The sequence below is a fragment of the Ostrinia furnacalis genome, unplaced genomic scaffold, assembly GCF_004193835.3.
Source record: "Ostrinia furnacalis isolate ACB-3 unplaced genomic scaffold, ASM419383v2 OfSCF4936, whole genome shotgun sequence".
NCBI lineage: Eukaryota > Metazoa > Arthropoda > Insecta > Lepidoptera > Crambidae > Ostrinia > Ostrinia furnacalis.
Genome location: NW_021135175.1, coordinates 255,446 through 273,015, shown reverse-complemented (window position 1 = coordinate 273,015; position 17,570 = coordinate 255,446). Strand labels below are relative to the sequence as shown.

The following is a 17,570-nucleotide window of genomic DNA, read 5'->3' as shown; positions in this document are numbered from 1 at the left end:
CGACTAACAGTATCTGATCCCAAGACGATTTAGTATCTCATTCATTTATGTTTACATCTAATTTTAGGAACTAATACGTAAATTTCACTTCCATTATTATTTGTATGGTTTATTAATAGTTAGTTATAGTTGCTGCCTGTGGTGGAGTTTTTATTGTTAAAGATTTATATTTTATGTAAATAGGTTTAATGAGATGTTATTTAATTTTGTTAATTTTAGAAATGTTGATCATCGTCCATTTGTGAAGTAAAAGTGATATGGTTCAAGGGAGAGTAAAGCAGTAGAGCCTAACCGTGAATTAAAAATAAAAATATAAGTTATAAGTGTAGCTAAAGTACCTACCTAATAATTCATTTAATAAAGACTCTTAGCGAAATTTCCGAAAGTTAAGAAATAAATTAATAATTTTCCAATATCTTATCTTAATTTTCTCGTGATCGACCAAATATTGACGAACTCTAGTTATTCTGGTAGGCTCTATCTACTATCCTTTGCGTTAACCAAACCATATTTTTACAGCACAATAATATCCTACAATTTAAAATGTGTAGGTACAATGTTTTAAATGTACAAAAGCATTATGGAAACTCTAGTCATTTTTACCCGACTACGGCAAAGCAAAAGGAGGGTTATGATTTTTATATTCAACGAAATAATGTAGTGAAATACTACAGATTTGTATTCACCACCTGTGGACTGAGTGTGAGTTTACGTCAAACGCGAACTAAAATTTTCATATATTTCATGTAAACTCACACTAAGCCCTCTGTCCTTACTTCATGTTATTTATAAGCACAAATTACTTAATGGCACAAAAATATCTTCAGTAATTCCCCAGATTTAAACAAATTTATGTATATTGTATTATACACAGTCAATCAATCTTGTCCAAAACACATGGCGTCCATTAATACAAGGATTGTATATTTATAATGTTTAAAAATACCAGTCCACCTAGTGCCTTTTTGCTCCTGTTATAAAGTTTAAATTGAAATATTTTTATTTGTAATTTAATGTTTAATACAACCTTGGAAAGGACAGTATTAAATACCAAACTTTCATGTGTCTTAGACATGTACTAGTGTTAATGAAAATAATGAAATAAAAGACATTATTTTAAATCACTTCATATGTGTATTATTTAACAACTGATATTTACATCTACACTAACAAGTCCTATAATAATTTCACAATAAAGTGACTATTCATAGCCATAGTAAGCAGCTTCTCTAAATGCTCTGGTCATATCCTCAGAGTTTCTCCTGATTCGCCTACCAATTGGCTCAAGATCAGCGTAACACTTTGGGAACACTTTCTCTATAACATCAATAGCTTCCAACTTGCTTATTTGTCGAACCGCCATTACAGAGTATAATGCTTTGGTTTTCACACAATCCTGAAAGGTAAAGGAAATGGTTAAAATTTTTTCATATATTAAACCTATGGAATTTTTGAACATGTTTGAATACCAATGAAATGGCTTTAATTAATTTAATGTTGTAGAAAATTTACCTGATGAGCTTCCTTGATTTTCGTCCATGATGCGTCACCTTGCGACCAAGCACTGGTAAATGAGCAGTGAGTTAGGTTCGCAGCACGGATTTCCGTGCATGCTAAATGCTCCATATTTTTAAAGTCCAGATGGTTGCGGCAGTAATCAAACATGTGGATCATCTCATGAGCTAATACACCTTGGACCATGCCTTGCCTCGTTGAAACGTTTTGACATACTACAATCTAGAATGTATCAATTAATACATATTTTATAAAATTTCTTTATTTCTTGCTGTAAAGTAAAATAGTAATATTTTTACCTGATTTAATTCAGGATCGTAACCACCACTGACAGAGTAGTCACACACCTCACAGGAAATGTGTCTTCGAATATCAATTGGACTGAAAAAAGGGATTAATTACATTACAATGAGTAGTTATAAGTATGAATTTGAGATATCGAAGTCAAAAAGAGTACCTAGAGAAAAGTACTCACCATCCAGAGCTTTTCAAAGCAGCCATCATAACCTTCACAATTGCACCTGGAAAAAGAAACAGCCCTTTTCATATTGCTCTTACTAAGGTACTATTTACACTCAATTTCTAACTTAATCTTTAAAACTTACTGGTCTTGACGCAGTCGTAAACATTTTGTTCGCACTTTAATTTATCAATGTTCTCCTTTCCCTCTTTTCCAATTAGAATGTTACCAAGTTTGGGGGAAAATGTACCTCGTCTCTCAGGGTACAAATCGTACCCCCAAGCTTCTTCCTTTTTACCCGGAGGGTTCTCTTGTTTATTTTTGTTAGTCCCGCTGCTACTTTCTTGAGGAGTAGTTGTAGATTTATTACTTTCTTCAGACATATTTAACTTTTTTGTTCAATGCACTTTTGAGGTTATATTTGATAGTAAAGTAGGTATAAATAACAATTAATAAAGCATGATAGATCAAATGATAACTTATCAAAACGAACTGTTTGAAAATACGAAATAACTTAGTATTTATGGATAAAGTTACAGACAAAACAATGAAATTGTGAATGAAATCGCAAATACTCCAACAGCTGATTTTGACAACTGCCTGAGTGTCCTGTGTCATTTCAATCTTGCGTGCGGTCCGAATCAATCCCGCTATAGTTCCAAAATACTGGACTGTCCTGTCGATGACATTGACAGTGGGGCGCCACCGTCAATACCGGATCGCTGGTTCAGATTTTTGCCATGTTGGAAACCATATAGTTGAACGATGTTAGCGCCCCCCTGTCATTGAGTTTGGTGGGACAGTTCAGCGTGGGTCATCTATACCGACTAAGCTCCTAAAAAAATATTTCCGGCAATATTACGCAAGTTGCAGGCAATTTTATTTTCATAATTAATATAAAAAAAATCTGTCAAGATCTTAGCACTTAATTTAATTTTAGGAACCAATGTATCATTAATAAAAAAAATCNTACTTCAATGAACAAAATCAGATTGTAAGGAAGTGAAACCTAACATTTTTAATAAGGAATAAACACATACAGGATGTTTTTTATACTTGATTAAATAAAAAGGGTTGATTTTACTGTTCAAATGCAATGACTTTCCCTACTGGACCAATATCAATTTCTCAAAAAAATATCGACACCTCCTTACTAAATGACTGCTGTAACAATTTGTATGAAACGATTTTTGTGTATATTTGAACTTCGGTCTCATCTCATGGGAAAAGTTGTTGCATTTGAGCAGTAGAAACAATCTGTTTTTTTTTATCAAGTATAAAATTTATCACATTCAGAACATAAGTGAATAAAAACTCGGTTTCACGTTTCAGATATTTTATTAATTCTTAACAAATACTGTTTTACCTTAATATCCCATTCTACAAAAACATTTTCCGTAAGTTGTATATCTTCATATTCTAAATTAATATTTTCTGAAAAAGAAAAAAAACGACGCTTCATTATCATTTAGGTACATTTTGATAACAATCATGCAATAACTATAATTTCAATTAAAAAAATTGACAATACTTATTCTTTCCAGAAACATGTTGTATGTTTCTTCATTTCTTAGCACTCCAGCGATGTAAATTTTAATATTCTCGTTTTTGTCACACAAAGCTTTTATAACGTTACATAAAGGTTTAATTATTGCTGGATCATAAATAATATCACTTCCAATAATAATGTCTGGACATAATTCACTTGGAACATCATCAATGTGATTCCAGTCTAAATTCATAATTCCTATAAAAGAAACAACTCATTTTCAGTACTAACTACAGTATGTACTTCATTCATCGTACCAAACTACGAGTATATTCAAGAAATATAACTACTATACCTACCTAATGAAACATCAGCAGTACCCTTGAATAAAACAGATTCAGGCATTTGATGCCGTTTCAACATGGGAAAATTAATGGAGACATTCTCTTCTATTGTCTTTAGTACATCATTCTTCTATTGTCTTTAGGCTGTCAGTTAGTAAAATAGATTCAGGTTGACAAAATTTTCCAATTACAATACCAGTGAATCCAACACCAGAGCCAAGTTCTAGAATCTTTTTCTCCTTAATTATTTCAATGTTACACAGTGCCCAATCTGCGAGCATAATTGCTGCCTGGAATTAGGAGAAGTAAATATTAGTAGTATTTTTGAAAGAATTCCTAATGATGTAATAATAATCATCTTCTTACCTCCCACGTACGTAATCCCGTTGTGCCATTAACAACCATGTTATTTGTTTCCTTTACAGTAACGATATTTTGAATACCTTCACCAATGATATAATGGCGATAGCAAAAGTCGTTTTGTGAGCTATCCATTACCTTACATAAATTCTCATAAACACCATCATTCACTTCTTGAACACCCTCAAGGAAGGCTATCAACTTTTTTAAGAATAATCTGGAAAATTCTCTTTTTACTGGGTACCTTTTTATCAGTGGATTGTTAACAGTTGCACTCAAAAACTTTTCCTGTTTACTCCAAGTCATTTCTTGCACATCTTCTGTCTGAAAAAATATTTATATACAAGACGATTCTCACCAAATCATACGTGGGGGAAAGGACCCCCCCCCCCCCCTTCAAGTATCACGTAATTTATTTTTTCCACAAACAACAAATTGCAAACAGGAAGAAAATTACGAGGATATTTTTTAATGGGCTGAATAAACAAAACGTCGCTATCTCTGTTGAAAATTATGACTACAGTGTTGTTTTTAAATAAATGCCACGATAGCCGAATGGTGAAGGGGTCGAAATCCGGGGAACGCGGGTTCAAATCCCGCCGCCACGGCGCCGCTCGACTATTTAAATGTGGTGAGCCCACTTGTAACACAAGCATATTAAATAGCTTAGTACGAAGGGCTAACGGGGCTATTAGTAATTTGTGCAATATTAATTATGAATATTCTTTTAAAAAAATGTAATAAAGCTCATACCTACCTATTAACGTATCTCATGTAGGAGGGAGGTAGAGGGGGTCCAAAAATCGACAAAATCACTTTTTGAGTGGTTGATTAAATAAAAAAAGCTTTTATATTTCATCAAAATCTGTCCAGCCGTTCTTAAGTTATAAATAGTGTATATAAGTAACTAATATTTATTTAAATAGTGTATACAGGGTGTTAGGTAAATGGGTATATGAGCCGACACTAGCCCATGTTAACATGGGCATATAAATGGTATGGTGAAGTCAGAAATTTGATATCATCATTTTAATTTTTTTTATTTTCATACAAAATAAATTTTGGAAAATCCGACTTGTATGAAAATTAAAATAATTAAAATGGAGATATCAATTTTCTGACTTCACCATACCATTTNTAACATGGGCATATAAATGGTATGGTGAAGTCAGAAATTTGATATCATCATTTTAATTTTTTTTATTTTCATACAAAATAAATTTTGGAAAATCCGACTTGTATGAAAATTAAAATAATTAAAATGGAGATATCAATTTTCTGACTTCACCATACCATTTATATGCCCATGTTAACATGAGCTAGTGTCGGCTTATACCTATTTACCTAACACCCTGTATAAGTACCTAACACGATTTTATTTAAATTAGATTAAAGAAGGTTTGTTAAATAAATACCATTATAAGTCAAGAACGCACGGAACAAGTCCATATTAAAAAAGTAAAAGTTGTAAATTACAACTGGCCATAGTAGAATTCGGACTTGTTCCTGCCACCACGCCAAAATGTAAATAGTTTAACGCCCGTTTTCACCATCAATCCTTAATTTTTAAGCAGTGCCGGATTAGCCACGTAGCAAGAGTAGCAAATGCTACGGGCCCCGCGAATTTGGGGGCCCCGCGCTCCAACGCCTGTCTGACCGAAATAAAAAAAGATTAATTTAGATAGGAGCATAAAATATCTTGCATGCCTTAAACGCGAAGCGCTTAGGCTATGCTTTACTTTCACTTGAAAATCTAAAACTCTATTTCATCACGTTAAAAAATCATAAAAATAAGTAGGTAGGTATTTTACGAACTTTTTAACGTGAATGTTCTAATGTTTAATTATAATCGATAAAACTCATTTATTACTGTAAATAGGCTTAAAAAAGCACTTTTACACGTCCCAGTATTAACCCTACCACTGCTTCAGGACAATAAATGGGCCAGTGCTGAGAAGAAGCAGCGCAAGAAACTCAGTCACTATTGTCAGCCTCTTTTTCAAAGGTTTACAGGCTTTAAAATGTACAAAGTTAACTATAAATATTTATGCGAGCTAGGCAGTAACGCATCCCAAACATTTTTATCTTTTAAATAATCATCGACTTTATAGTAGCCCTTTTTCATTAAGGTACTTTTAATATGTGCTTTGAATTTATGAATGGTCAATGGGTAGTTCTACAACAGTTTGTGGTAATTTATTAAAGAATTTAATACATTTTCCCATAAATGAATCACCAATTTTATGCAGTCTGAATAGCAGTGGCGTAACTATAGGGTGGCAAGTCGGCAAAATGCCACGGGCCCCCAGCCCGAAGGGGCCCCCGGTCAGAGGAAATCTCATGCCCGTTTTCACCATCAATCCCTATTTTTTAAGTTACCCCTATGACCACAAAATTCCTGTTAATTGTTACCATAGGGGTCACTTAAAAATTAAGTATTGATGGTGAAAACGGGCATCAATCTCTCAAAAAAACACTTTATGTTGCCTGAACACGGTTTGAAGAAAATGACTAAAACTGTAAAAAAAGAAACGGCATCTGGTGAACACACTAACCGCACCCGAACGTAATGATGACCAGAAAAATATTCATTTATTTAATTCAGTTGATTTTGATAAATGTAATAATTTAAATTTTAGATACCTAATGGTTAAATAAATTCACATAAAATCACCTCTTATTGCCATTCATAAAATTCACAGCTAAAATTTAGCGCAATAGTTTGGTGTATTTTTTTCTTTCTCAATCGGCAACACTGCTTAAAATTTATGTTGGTAATACTTGTTGATGCTTGGGGAATCCCCGATTCGAGTTTGTATATATGAAAAACTCCACTATTGTATTACGCAAGAACTCACCGAGCAATTAGCAGTTTATTGTTGTAAGAATTGGTTGTTTGTTGCAAGTGAGGAAAAAGTCTTACANTTATATCTATTCCAAACCATAAAATTATTTTTTCTTTAGTTATATCTATTTATTTTAGTCTAATTTAACATAAAAGTAATACAGAAAATATAAGTGCTATGTATTTCAGTGTTTTTCAGTCGGGGACACATATGTCCCTATATGCGTTAAGGTATACATTGCCTCATATATTGAAAATAAAATACTTCGACGCTTTTATTGCAAAATAAATACAAATCACACTACAAATACACATCAAATTTAATCAATAAGCTTATTTTTAATATTTATAATAAGAAATTTAAAATAGATAGCATAATATTTTACGTATTTTTATATTTGATCCTCATCTCATCGTAGACCTCTTTCTTGAAGTTAGACCTACCTAACTAGACTATTTGTTTCAAGAACAACTTTGAGTTTAGAGTCTCCAGCGTTCAGAGGAGTGCGTGTAACACGGATATTTGACATAATTTTTTCGTCTTGTCCATGTTTATTTTGAATCGCATTTATTGAGAGCCTCTACTGAGGCCATAGAGCATTGATTCTAGGTCTTCCAAGGTCTCAGCCATGCCATGACTACAATCGTTGAATCTTACTTGGGGGGACAGCATCCAAGAGGCTTCGCGACATCTTATTATCCAAAATACCGCAGTGTCTCAAAACCTTTGACTGAAAGTCTTTGACCAATGTGTGTTGGCTTGGCGGCGATGACGCACGGAACGGAAATGTGTTCCTTCACTAACTATGGGCCTTATGAGAAGGCTCAGTCACCCAAAGGGTGATGAGGGAGGAAGTCTGCAGGAGACTCAAAGTAACAGACATAGCCCGCGCATAATTACCAAACTTTCGTGGCAATAGGCACACATAGCTCGCAGAAGTGATGGCCGTTTGGGCAGAAAATTTCTCTAGTGGCGCCCACGGATAGGAAGACGCAATGTTGCAGGCCTCATGTTCCTGTGCTCCTCATATACATTCATGTATACGAACAGCACAGGAACGATTGTTGTGGAAATCCTCAGGGAAGCCTCTGTCCAGCAGTAGACATTCTTTCATCAAGGAGGAAACCATCCTCGTTGTCACTATTGTCAGTCATCATGACTTCTAAATTTCGACTTTCCTTTCTTATTATTTCTTCAAGTCGATTTGAAGACAAATGATTTACAAAAAATGTATGAATTATAAATAAAACATCAATATAAACATACAAATTATAACGAGGCAAACAATATCCTTAGTAAGAACCAAGTTGCCTTTGACGCACATAGGGACACCCGTGTCCCAATACACATTTTTACATAATATTTATTATGCATACGAATAAAATCGAAAATATGTAATAAAACGATAATTATACTTATTAGTGAATGTAAATCGGAAGAAAAATAATGGGAAAAAAGCTGCTAAGTAATATTAAAATATTTTTTAATTTTGACGTCGAACGAAATTTTTTTTCACATTTTGTGCCAGTATTTTTTAACACAAAGAATCGCGTTTTTTATTATTTATAGCGCATCAACATAAAAGCTGATAATAAAATTTAAGAATATTAAACTACAAAGGGTTTAACTTAACTAGTATTACTGTAAATCGTAAAAACTTTGCGGGGACAAATGTGTCCCATATGCGTGAAAGGGTTAAAACGTATTAAAAATTAATTAAGGAACACGATGGGACAAGAACGTCTTAATCATCTTACTTTGTTGAATATACTCGTAGAGCATGATTTCCTTAAAGAAGTTGATATTGAAAGTGTTATCTCTAAATTTGTCCACATTAAATCAAGAAAAGTTCATTTGTAGATAACAGTTTTGTTTCATTTAATACCCTAAACTTGAGAACCTAAAGCAAACCAAGGGCCCCTTGATAGAAATTTGCTACAGGCCCCGCGCTGGCTTAATCCGGCACTGTTTTTAAGTGACCCCTATGAAAACAAATTGCCTGATATGTATTACCATAGGGGTCACTTAAAAATTAGTTATTGATGGTGAAAACGGGCATAACCCTTAGACACAGATATGGATCTGTGCCCTTAGATATTATTAATCTAAGGTTTAACCTAAAATTTACTACATACCTTGATGGTAAAATCCAAAGAACCTCTATAAAACTGTTTTATTAGAATATTTATTAGATCAATATTTTTAGACAAAGGTAACAACATGATAAGAAATAATTTTAATTCAATTTTTGTTTACGAGTTTGTTACACATTAATGTTAAACTGACGTTTCAATGTCAAAATTGTCATCTACAACTGTCAAACTCAAAAAATTCATTTCAAACTTCATGATCAGCTGTTCGTGTTTGTGTTTTGCTTGGTTGGTTTGGTTCAGTTTTTAATTTTTCTATTAGTAATGATAGCACCGATTACTATCTAGGTTAGTTTATGATTTAAAATAAACCTGTGATTTGTTATTTTCGCAATCAGCTAGCAATATTTTTCTATAGTACTGGCATGATTGACTGCTCTTTACAATACTGTTTACGTTTTCCGCTACATTGACTAATAATACCTGTGTTTCGTAATTATTTTACTAGTTTAATAGGTACGTAATGGAAAAAGAAACTGCCAGTAATCGTGTCGGCACTGCTACAAGAGGCAGAAAACGTAAAACTTCAGATGGTGAGACTTCTGAATCCGAGTGCAAAAGGAAAACTACAGTAAAATCTAAAACAAGTGATCAAGAGCCAAAAACTAAGAAACCAAGGCTTAAAAAAGAGCCAATAGTAAAAGAGGCAAAACAAAAAGTAATTAAAAAATCGTTAAAAGAAAATACTGAGATGGGTTTAAATAGCTCGAAAAAAGTAATTGAAAAGCCATCAAAAGTAATTACTGAGATGGGTTCAAATAGCTCTAAAAAAAGTGATAGTTACGATGGAAATTCTACAACGTGGGATGAAGCAGAAATGCTTTCACTTCACCAGAAGATACCAAAGAAACTAGCCGAAAACTTCATAGAGTTGCTGGAAGAAGGCTGCACATTACCCTTTATAGCGAGGTATCGAAAATCTGCTGTGGACCACTTGATGCCTGACAAGTAAGTAATGCTTTCACTTAAAAATATTGATATCACCTAAGAGTGAGTACACCTTTAAAATATGTAGATAAGCAATAATAATTGTTTGTGAAATTGAATGCAGTCAAATTAAAAATTATTAGGTAATGCTAATCCTACTAACTACTTACATCCTGTTTATGAAGTTAATTAGTGACTAACCTAACTCAAACCTTAACAATAGTGCAAGAAAGAGTAGTTGAACACTGATAAAATGTTGGTATTCTTTTTTAGACTTCAAGAATTGTTTGAATGCTACCAAAGTGTTTCCCAATTGAAAAAGAAAGTTAAATCAGTCATAGAAACTCTAAAAAAGTCAAAAAAGTTAACTCCAGACATAGAAAAGAGCCTATTAAATGCAAAAAACCTGTCAGAAGTAGATTTAGTAGTAAGTATTCCTTCAGCAGTCATTATTTAGTTCTTCAAACATAATTTTTCTACAACGTTTAGGCTATGTGTTACTTATGTCTATGAAATTAAGTCTTACGCTGTTTCAATTATTTTTAATTTGGTCTGCTAAAAAAATATTGTAAATGTTTGTTAAATTTCAGTATGCTCCCTTGAAATCGCACTCTTTATCATTGGCTGAAAGAGCCCGAAACCTGGGTTTAGAACCTCTTGCAATTCGTGCCTTGAACGGCGAATTTATAGATCTCAAAATGGTTTGCACTGATGACGAAGAGTTGAGCACTCCTGATAAAGTAGATGCTCACATCACACATATTATTGCTGACATTATTTATAAAGATACAAGAGTGCTTGAACAAATGAGGAACTTGTAAGTACATAAATAGTATTATCACAACATAAACTTATTAGTGATTTATATTGAAATAAAATAACTGATACACCAAACAAAAAATAACAAGCATGCCCTCTACTATCACATGATAATAGTGACTGAGTAATTTCTTGCGCTGCTTCTTCTCAGCACTGGCCCATTTATTGTCCCGAAGCAGTGGTAGGGTTAATATTGGGACGTGTAAAAGTGCTTTTTAAAAGCCTATTTGCAAAAATAAATTAGTTTTATGAGTTTTAATGCTCTGCCAAGAGTTTTTACTAAAATAATAATTATGATGGAAAAATACTTCATAATTTTCTAATACTTTTCAGGAAAGAAGAAACTAGATTTACAATCCAGAGTAGCAGAACCAAAACTTCAACAAAAGAAAAAGATGATGGTAAAAAAACTGATTCTAAGTCTGACCCAGAGACATACAAGTTGTATTTTGAATGGAAATGTCCCAGTCAATTCATTAAGCCCCATCAAACATTAGCATTGAACAGAGGAGAAGATGAGAAAATCCTCATTGTTAAAGTGGTTGTCCCTGATTGGTTTTATAATAGATTGGAAAAGTAAGACTTATTTTTAAGTACTTTTTGGTAGTAAAAATTGTAGATGTAGATACACACATAATTCGTGCTCATGACTAGCACAGACAGCCTAAATGATAATTGGGCCATCAGCAGTGCATTTTTTGAGTTAAATGATGCACCAACAACAGCCTTTATTAATAAATTAACAGTATTAGAATTAAGTGAAGTACCATATTTAATTAAACTAAGAAAATTAGTATAGTTTTGGTAGTGAAGTGTGCAAGAATCATCCGATTTAGTAACCATTTTCTTTTCTATTTTTCAAGATTTTGCCTTACCCTCTGGAAAAGTAATTACTGGGTACGAAAGGGTCTGATCGACGCCTACAATCGTCTCATAAAGTCATGGCTGTCAAGACAAGTCAGATCTGACCTTACGTCGCAAGCGCAAAAGGAAGCAGTCAAGACCTTCACCACTAACATGGAGAAATACCTTCTGACTGAGCCAGTGAAAAACAGAACCATTGTAGGATTGGATCCAGGGTTTAGAGCTGGTTGTAAGGTAGTTACGTTTTTGTTTAGTAAAAACAGTTGCACAAAAGTACTTATTCTCTTTAAAACGTTGCGTGCGCGAAACGTGTCGATATGAGACTTTTTAAAAGACACACGCAGATTCGTTCTCTACGAGGGGTCATACAAATACTCACTTGTAGATAATTGTCTGTTTCATTGCAAAATCGCCCTTATCACAGATGAGTAAGGTGCCATAATTTTAAGATTAATAGCTGTGTTAATAGGCCCTCATCGATACATACAAACACCCTCGTATACCACGTGGCAATCTCAATATGAGTCATGCACATGCCTAACTATGCAATAACGTTTTTGCATTTTACTTTTGACTTTAAACGATACATTGCTATGTTTTAGGTGGGGATAATTAATCCTAATGGAGACAAGCTGGATGCCTGCACCATTTATCCTAATTTGCGGCACATGAATCAGAATGATGCGGCAGCGAAACAACTGAGAGGTCTCATTGCTAAATACAAGTACGTATAGAGCGACTGAAAGAGATAACGCTATACAGGGATGGAAACGATAAGTGATCTCACTCGATAATTTCTAAACTATACAAGATTATAATAATAGTAGGATGTAAACTACATAATATCTTTTCTGTATCTCAACTGACATTGAGTTGGCTATCGGGATGATCTTTGTTTTGTATTGTATTGTTTAGGTAGTGTTGTGTGAACTTGTGTGGATAGGTATTGGTAGCATTCCAACCTTTACTAGTACTATTGGTAATAATTTAAGGGAAACCTGTTATTGGCCATATTGTATGTTAAATTTATGTATGGTAAAATTGTATAAATACGCTGTTGGTTTTCTCAATAAAATAAAATAAAATAAATAAATAAAGATATGGAAGCTGGAAACATTGAATTTTCAGATAGATCCAGTTAATTCTATAACATATTGGTACCGTTTGTAAGAGCTCGTGAAGCACTTTCGGGATCAGTAACCTGATTTTCGATATCTTGTATAGTTTGGAAATAATCGAGGGAGATCATTTATCGTTTCCACCCTGTAAACTTCGGGATCGTAAGGCATGTAGTAATATCTAATGGAGGTATTTGTTTCAGAGTAGAATTGATCGGATTAGGTAACGGTACAGCGTGTCGTGAGACAGAATTGTGGCTGAAATCGCATAAAATTTCAGAAAACATTCCAATTATTATTGTGCCTGAACAGGGCGCATCTATTTATTCTATAAGCAAAGAAGCTCAAAAGGTACATTTTATAACACATTTCTTAACATTTGTGTACGGTTCTTAATTCTTAAATGAATCCTGAATTCTTAATAAATTAAATTACATCCTGTATCTCTTAGGCTGAGTTGCACCACCTAATTTTAACGGTAACTATGACGATAACGGGTGCATTTTGTGTGGAGTTTGACAGATTTTTGACGTTTGTCAAAGTTAAAGTAAGGGTGCAACACGGCCTTAAATTAAATCCTGTATTCTCATTTCAGGAACACCCAAATATGGATCCTAACTTGATATCAGCTCTATCAATAGCAAGAAGAGTTTTGGACCCATTAGGAGAATTAATAAAGGTATGTATAGCCTGACCAGGAACATAAAAACCCTCGCCATGTTGCGGAAAACTAATGGTACTAATTTCTTTTAATGGCAACAGTAACTGAAAACTTCATAGACATGTCATCTTGCATGTCAGTCTATTGCTGTCAAAGTGTAAACAAACTTTATTTTAAATGTGCGCAATTGATTTTGTGAATTAAATTGCTAAAATCTTTTTACAGTCGTGAAAGAAAAGTGGTTCACAATGTGTTAAAGTATTTGTCGAAGAGAAATACTAAGGGTTCGGACAATATTTTGAAATATTTTCATTGAATAATGTTTCCGACAAAGGTTGTCAAATTGACTGACATGTTTATCGTACAGTACAGTCGACTATGAAAATTAGCTGTGGTTTGTTTCAACTACCTAATTTAAATTTTTTTGTCACATTCGTGTTGAATTTTATGGAATTGGGAAAGAAGTACCGAGTTTCAAGCGTTCATGAGCAGACATTGCAGTTGAATATTCAAGTTCTGAATTTGATTATTAATGAATAATATAATAAATCCTACCAGCTCGATTGATGTTTTCATTTAATTTATTTAAACCAGGTTACCTATAATAATATTTTTTCGTTAATTTATGAAAATATCAAATTAGCCCGTAATCCCGAATCCTGATACATAAAGTTAGCCTATTAATTTAACACAGGTACGACTGTACTCAGTGTTGCACTATCAAATAAAATTGACGCGCCTCTATGCCAGGGTTTTTATGTTCCTGGTCAGGCTATACTTATTTAACGACTGAATCATTCAGAGCACGTTAAAGTATTTTAAATTTTAGCCTATAGAATAGTAAACAGTTAAATCCTTTTTTATATAGGTTGATCCTAAAAATTTAGGAGTAGGATTGTATCAGCATGACATTCCTCCTAAAATGCTGGAATCTGCATTGGACTGTGCTGTGGAGAAAGTCGTGAGCTTAGTGGGTGTGGACATCAATACCGCATCAAAAGCTATGCTGAGGTAAGCAAGAATATTTATAGATAGTGCCATCCACGAAGACGCGCCCCACCAATTTTTGGTTTGGAAGCTCGGGGTGCGGGAAGTTTTGATCCGAGCGTCATTATTGTAGTATGCGTGTGCACTCATGGATAAGTAGCGTGTACCGATAACACCGACCACGGGCTGGAAGACGTAGCGTGGGCAGGCCTCCTACTAGGTGGACCGACGATCTGGTAAAGGTAGAGAAGGGAAGAGCCTGGATGCGGGCAGCGCAGGACCGTTCATTGTGGAAAACCTTGGGGGAGGCCTTTGTCCAGCAGTGGACGTCATTTGGCTGAAACGAACGAACGAACGAACCGATAACACTCAAATATTAGCGGACTGCGGAAGAAATATGGGGTGCGTCTTCGTGGATTGCACTATCTATACTCTACGCCGTACGCTAACGTACCATAATGAGGGCTATCATTTTAGCGCTCACCAGTTGGCGCCACTGTAGAGTAAGGTCACTGTCACTTGCTAGTGACAAAGACTGTGGCGCCAACTGGTAAGCGCTGAAGCGGTAGGAAGACTATCGCATAAGGTCAATATCAATCGCCTATTATATTTCGTCGCTTGCCTCTCTAACTGACGTAACTGACATTTAGCAAAATTTTCAGGCGATTAGACAGATCGATTCGTCTTGCAAAATTGATTAAGATGGTGTAGATAACTCAGTTTCGAAAAAAATTTCAGATACGTCAGTTAGAGAGGCAAGCGACGATTTATCGCCTCATTGTTAAAATGAGGGCTATCGTTTTTGACAGCAAAAAGTTTCTCCATTGACTAATGACCTTATAATTACCACAAGTAATAGTAAAATATTGGTGACTAGCTAACACTTCATTTTCAGACGAATATCTGGACTAAATGAAGGTAGAGCGACCAAAATCTTGACTTACCGCCAAGGAAATGGCGGTTTCAAGAGCCGAGCAGAAATCCTGAAGGTTGGCGGCATTGGGAAGATAACCTATCAGCAGTGCGCCGGGTTTTTGAAGGTGTTGGGAGGGACCGAGCCTTTAGATGCGACTATTATACATCCAGAAAGTTATAGTATAGCTAAGCTGTAAGTAAATCACTCGGTAGACAAACTAAATTCTTGTGCCCGTTTTGTGAGAGAAGCCAAATAGCACTTTAAAACCCATGTTGTAAACTCTCTTGCTCATGTCAACTGGTTATTACTGATAGTTATCTGACATAATATTGAATTCTTGAGAGATTTTATTTATAGTCTCTTGGTTCTTTTTACCCGACTACGGCAAAGCAAAAGGAGGATTATGATTTTGACAGGCTATGTATGTATGTATGTATGTATGTATGTATGTATGTATGTATGTATGTTCATCTGTTCCCTCGTAACTTCTAAACTACTTATCAGAATTCGACAAATGACATATCATTAGAAGCGTCTTAATTGTCCGCTGGTTATAGGCTATATGCGGTTTCACAAAATCTAATGTGGCGCCCTCTAGCGGACAAAACATACAGAGTAAAAAAATAAAGTTTAGATAAATATGCCGTGTTTGGTATCATTTGAAAGCGCTTTACTTGTACGTTTTGAATATATATATATTACTAGCATTTGCTTGTGACTTTACCTGTATTCATAGGCTGATTGCATATAATTCACATTTTTTCGTTCATAGCTTCTTTACTACTTATTAGTTCATCAATTTAACTTTAGTTAATATTGCGCCACAAATACACTTTAACACCAAAACAGTACAAATAATAAATAAAAAGTAAAAAAACTAAAACCCAACTACGACAAAAAAACGACGCTGCAAAAGTATAAAACAAGATTTTCAGCATACTGAACTGAACAAAGTTGCTAATGTAGTTGCATAGTAATTTTCATGTTTGGAAAACCGCAGTCACACGTTGTCAAAGTGCTACGGTAGGTAGGTATATGTAACGTGTGACTACGCCTTTCCAAACATGCCTTCATTCACCTTATAAAGCAGTGTCACCCTATGGCAAGTGATATCTTTTTTCAGATTCGCAAAGAAAATCGGAGTCAACATCAAAGATCTTTCTCAACCCAACTTCCCTGGTTTGGTAGAAACAAAAACTGCGTCCATCAACATAGAATCTACAAGCGCAGACTTGAAAACCGACACTTGCACACTGGAGCTCATAATAAATGCCTTTAAACAGAAGTCCTATGAAGATAACGTCATCACCTTCTGCAGACCTGTGTATTCTTTGACTGTGCAGGCTAAAGATGATATTCAAGAGGGAATGACTCTTACAGGTAAATAAGATACGTTTTTTTTTCGTTTATTCGTAGACAACACCTGTGTTTTTGGGGTCCATAAAATTTTACTTACAAAATTCTACTGTATTTGCGCCCATCACTTGGCTCTACTGTTTAATTACTGTTACTTGTCAGTGGCGCCACTAGTGAGCAAAAATTTACCTATTATTTTAATATTACAGTGTTTTCTTTGGCAGTTTTATAAGTATTTAAGCGTCCTTTTATGATATTCCAGGCGTAGTCCGTAACGTGGTACCGTTCGGTTGCTTCGTCGACTGCGGAATAGGAGACAACGGCCTCATCCACCGAAGCAATCTTGGCGCTAACCAGACGCCCAAACTCGGCGACCGAGTCTCCGTTACTGTGATACCTTCAACGAAGGCCAATAAACTGCAGTTAAAGTTGGAGAAGATTCTAGACTGATCGGTAAATGTTTATGTATGTTTTTATCGTTAGTGTTAGGCTAAGTACAGATGGGCGCCGCGATAACGTGCGATCATGTATAGTTCCAAAATACTGAACTGTCCTATCCATGACATTGACAGTGGGGCGCCACCGTCAATACCGGATCGCTGGTTCCGATGTTTGCCATGTTTGAAACCTGAACGACGGTAGCGCCCCCCTGTCATTGAGTTTGGTGGGACTATTGATGTGCCGTTCCCGAGAACGCTCTCCTCACTGAGAATATTCTCGGGAGCGCTCTCGAGAGCGTTCTCCTAAGTGAGAAAGGT

General features: G+C 34.8%; 3 protein-coding genes across 5 annotated transcripts; 1 reads left to right on the top strand and 2 right to left on the bottom strand.

Annotated features, from left to right (window-relative positions):
- Positions 1 to 1,117: 1,117 nt before the first annotated feature.
- On the bottom strand, positions 1,118 to 2,599 carry LOC114360311 (mitochondrial inner membrane protease ATP23 homolog). Its single transcript, XM_028314983.1, has 5 exons — positions 2,121 to 2,599; positions 1,991 to 2,036; positions 1,815 to 1,896; positions 1,513 to 1,737; positions 1,118 to 1,396 (listed from the first exon to the last, which is right to left on the bottom strand). Exons 1-5 carry the CDS (start codon positions 2,356 to 2,358, stop codon positions 1,202 to 1,204), a joined length of 786 nt encoding a protein of 261 aa, XP_028170784.1. The 5' UTR covers positions 2,359 to 2,599; the 3' UTR covers positions 1,118 to 1,201.
- A 464-nt stretch (positions 2,600 to 3,063) lies between these two features.
- On the bottom strand, positions 3,064 to 9,290 carry LOC114360315 (protein-lysine N-methyltransferase EEF2KMT). The gene is given in 6 exon segments (XM_028314990.1): positions 3,064 to 3,409; positions 3,507 to 3,722; positions 3,824 to 3,950; positions 3,952 to 4,098; positions 4,175 to 4,492; positions 9,150 to 9,290. Coding segments are annotated over 6 exon segments (1,008 nt in total). The 5' UTR covers positions 9,237 to 9,290; the 3' UTR covers positions 3,064 to 3,296.
- Positions 9,291 to 9,316: 26 nt separating this feature from the next.
- On the top strand, positions 9,317 to 17,344 carry LOC114360313 (uncharacterized protein YdcI). 3 transcript variants are annotated; one of them, XM_028314987.1, is made up of 13 exons: positions 9,317 to 9,392; positions 9,613 to 10,112; positions 10,365 to 10,518; positions 10,682 to 10,908; positions 11,244 to 11,486; positions 11,774 to 12,008; positions 12,377 to 12,498; positions 13,096 to 13,243; positions 13,488 to 13,571; positions 14,422 to 14,564; positions 15,436 to 15,648; positions 16,580 to 16,836; positions 17,075 to 17,344. In XM_028314987.1, the coding sequence occupies exons 2-13, from the start codon at positions 9,628 to 9,630 to the stop codon at positions 17,260 to 17,262; spliced, it is 2,499 nt and encodes an 832-aa protein (XP_028170788.1). In that variant the 5' UTR covers positions 9,317 to 9,392; positions 9,613 to 9,627; the 3' UTR covers positions 17,263 to 17,344. The 3 variants fall into 3 exon arrangements, with proteins under 3 accessions (XP_028170788.1, XP_028170787.1, XP_028170790.1); XM_028314986.1 differs by having other exon boundaries at positions 9,343 to 9,452; XM_028314989.1 differs by having other exon boundaries at positions 9,364 to 9,452; positions 9,621 to 10,112.
- Positions 17,345 to 17,570: the final 226 nt, after the last annotated feature.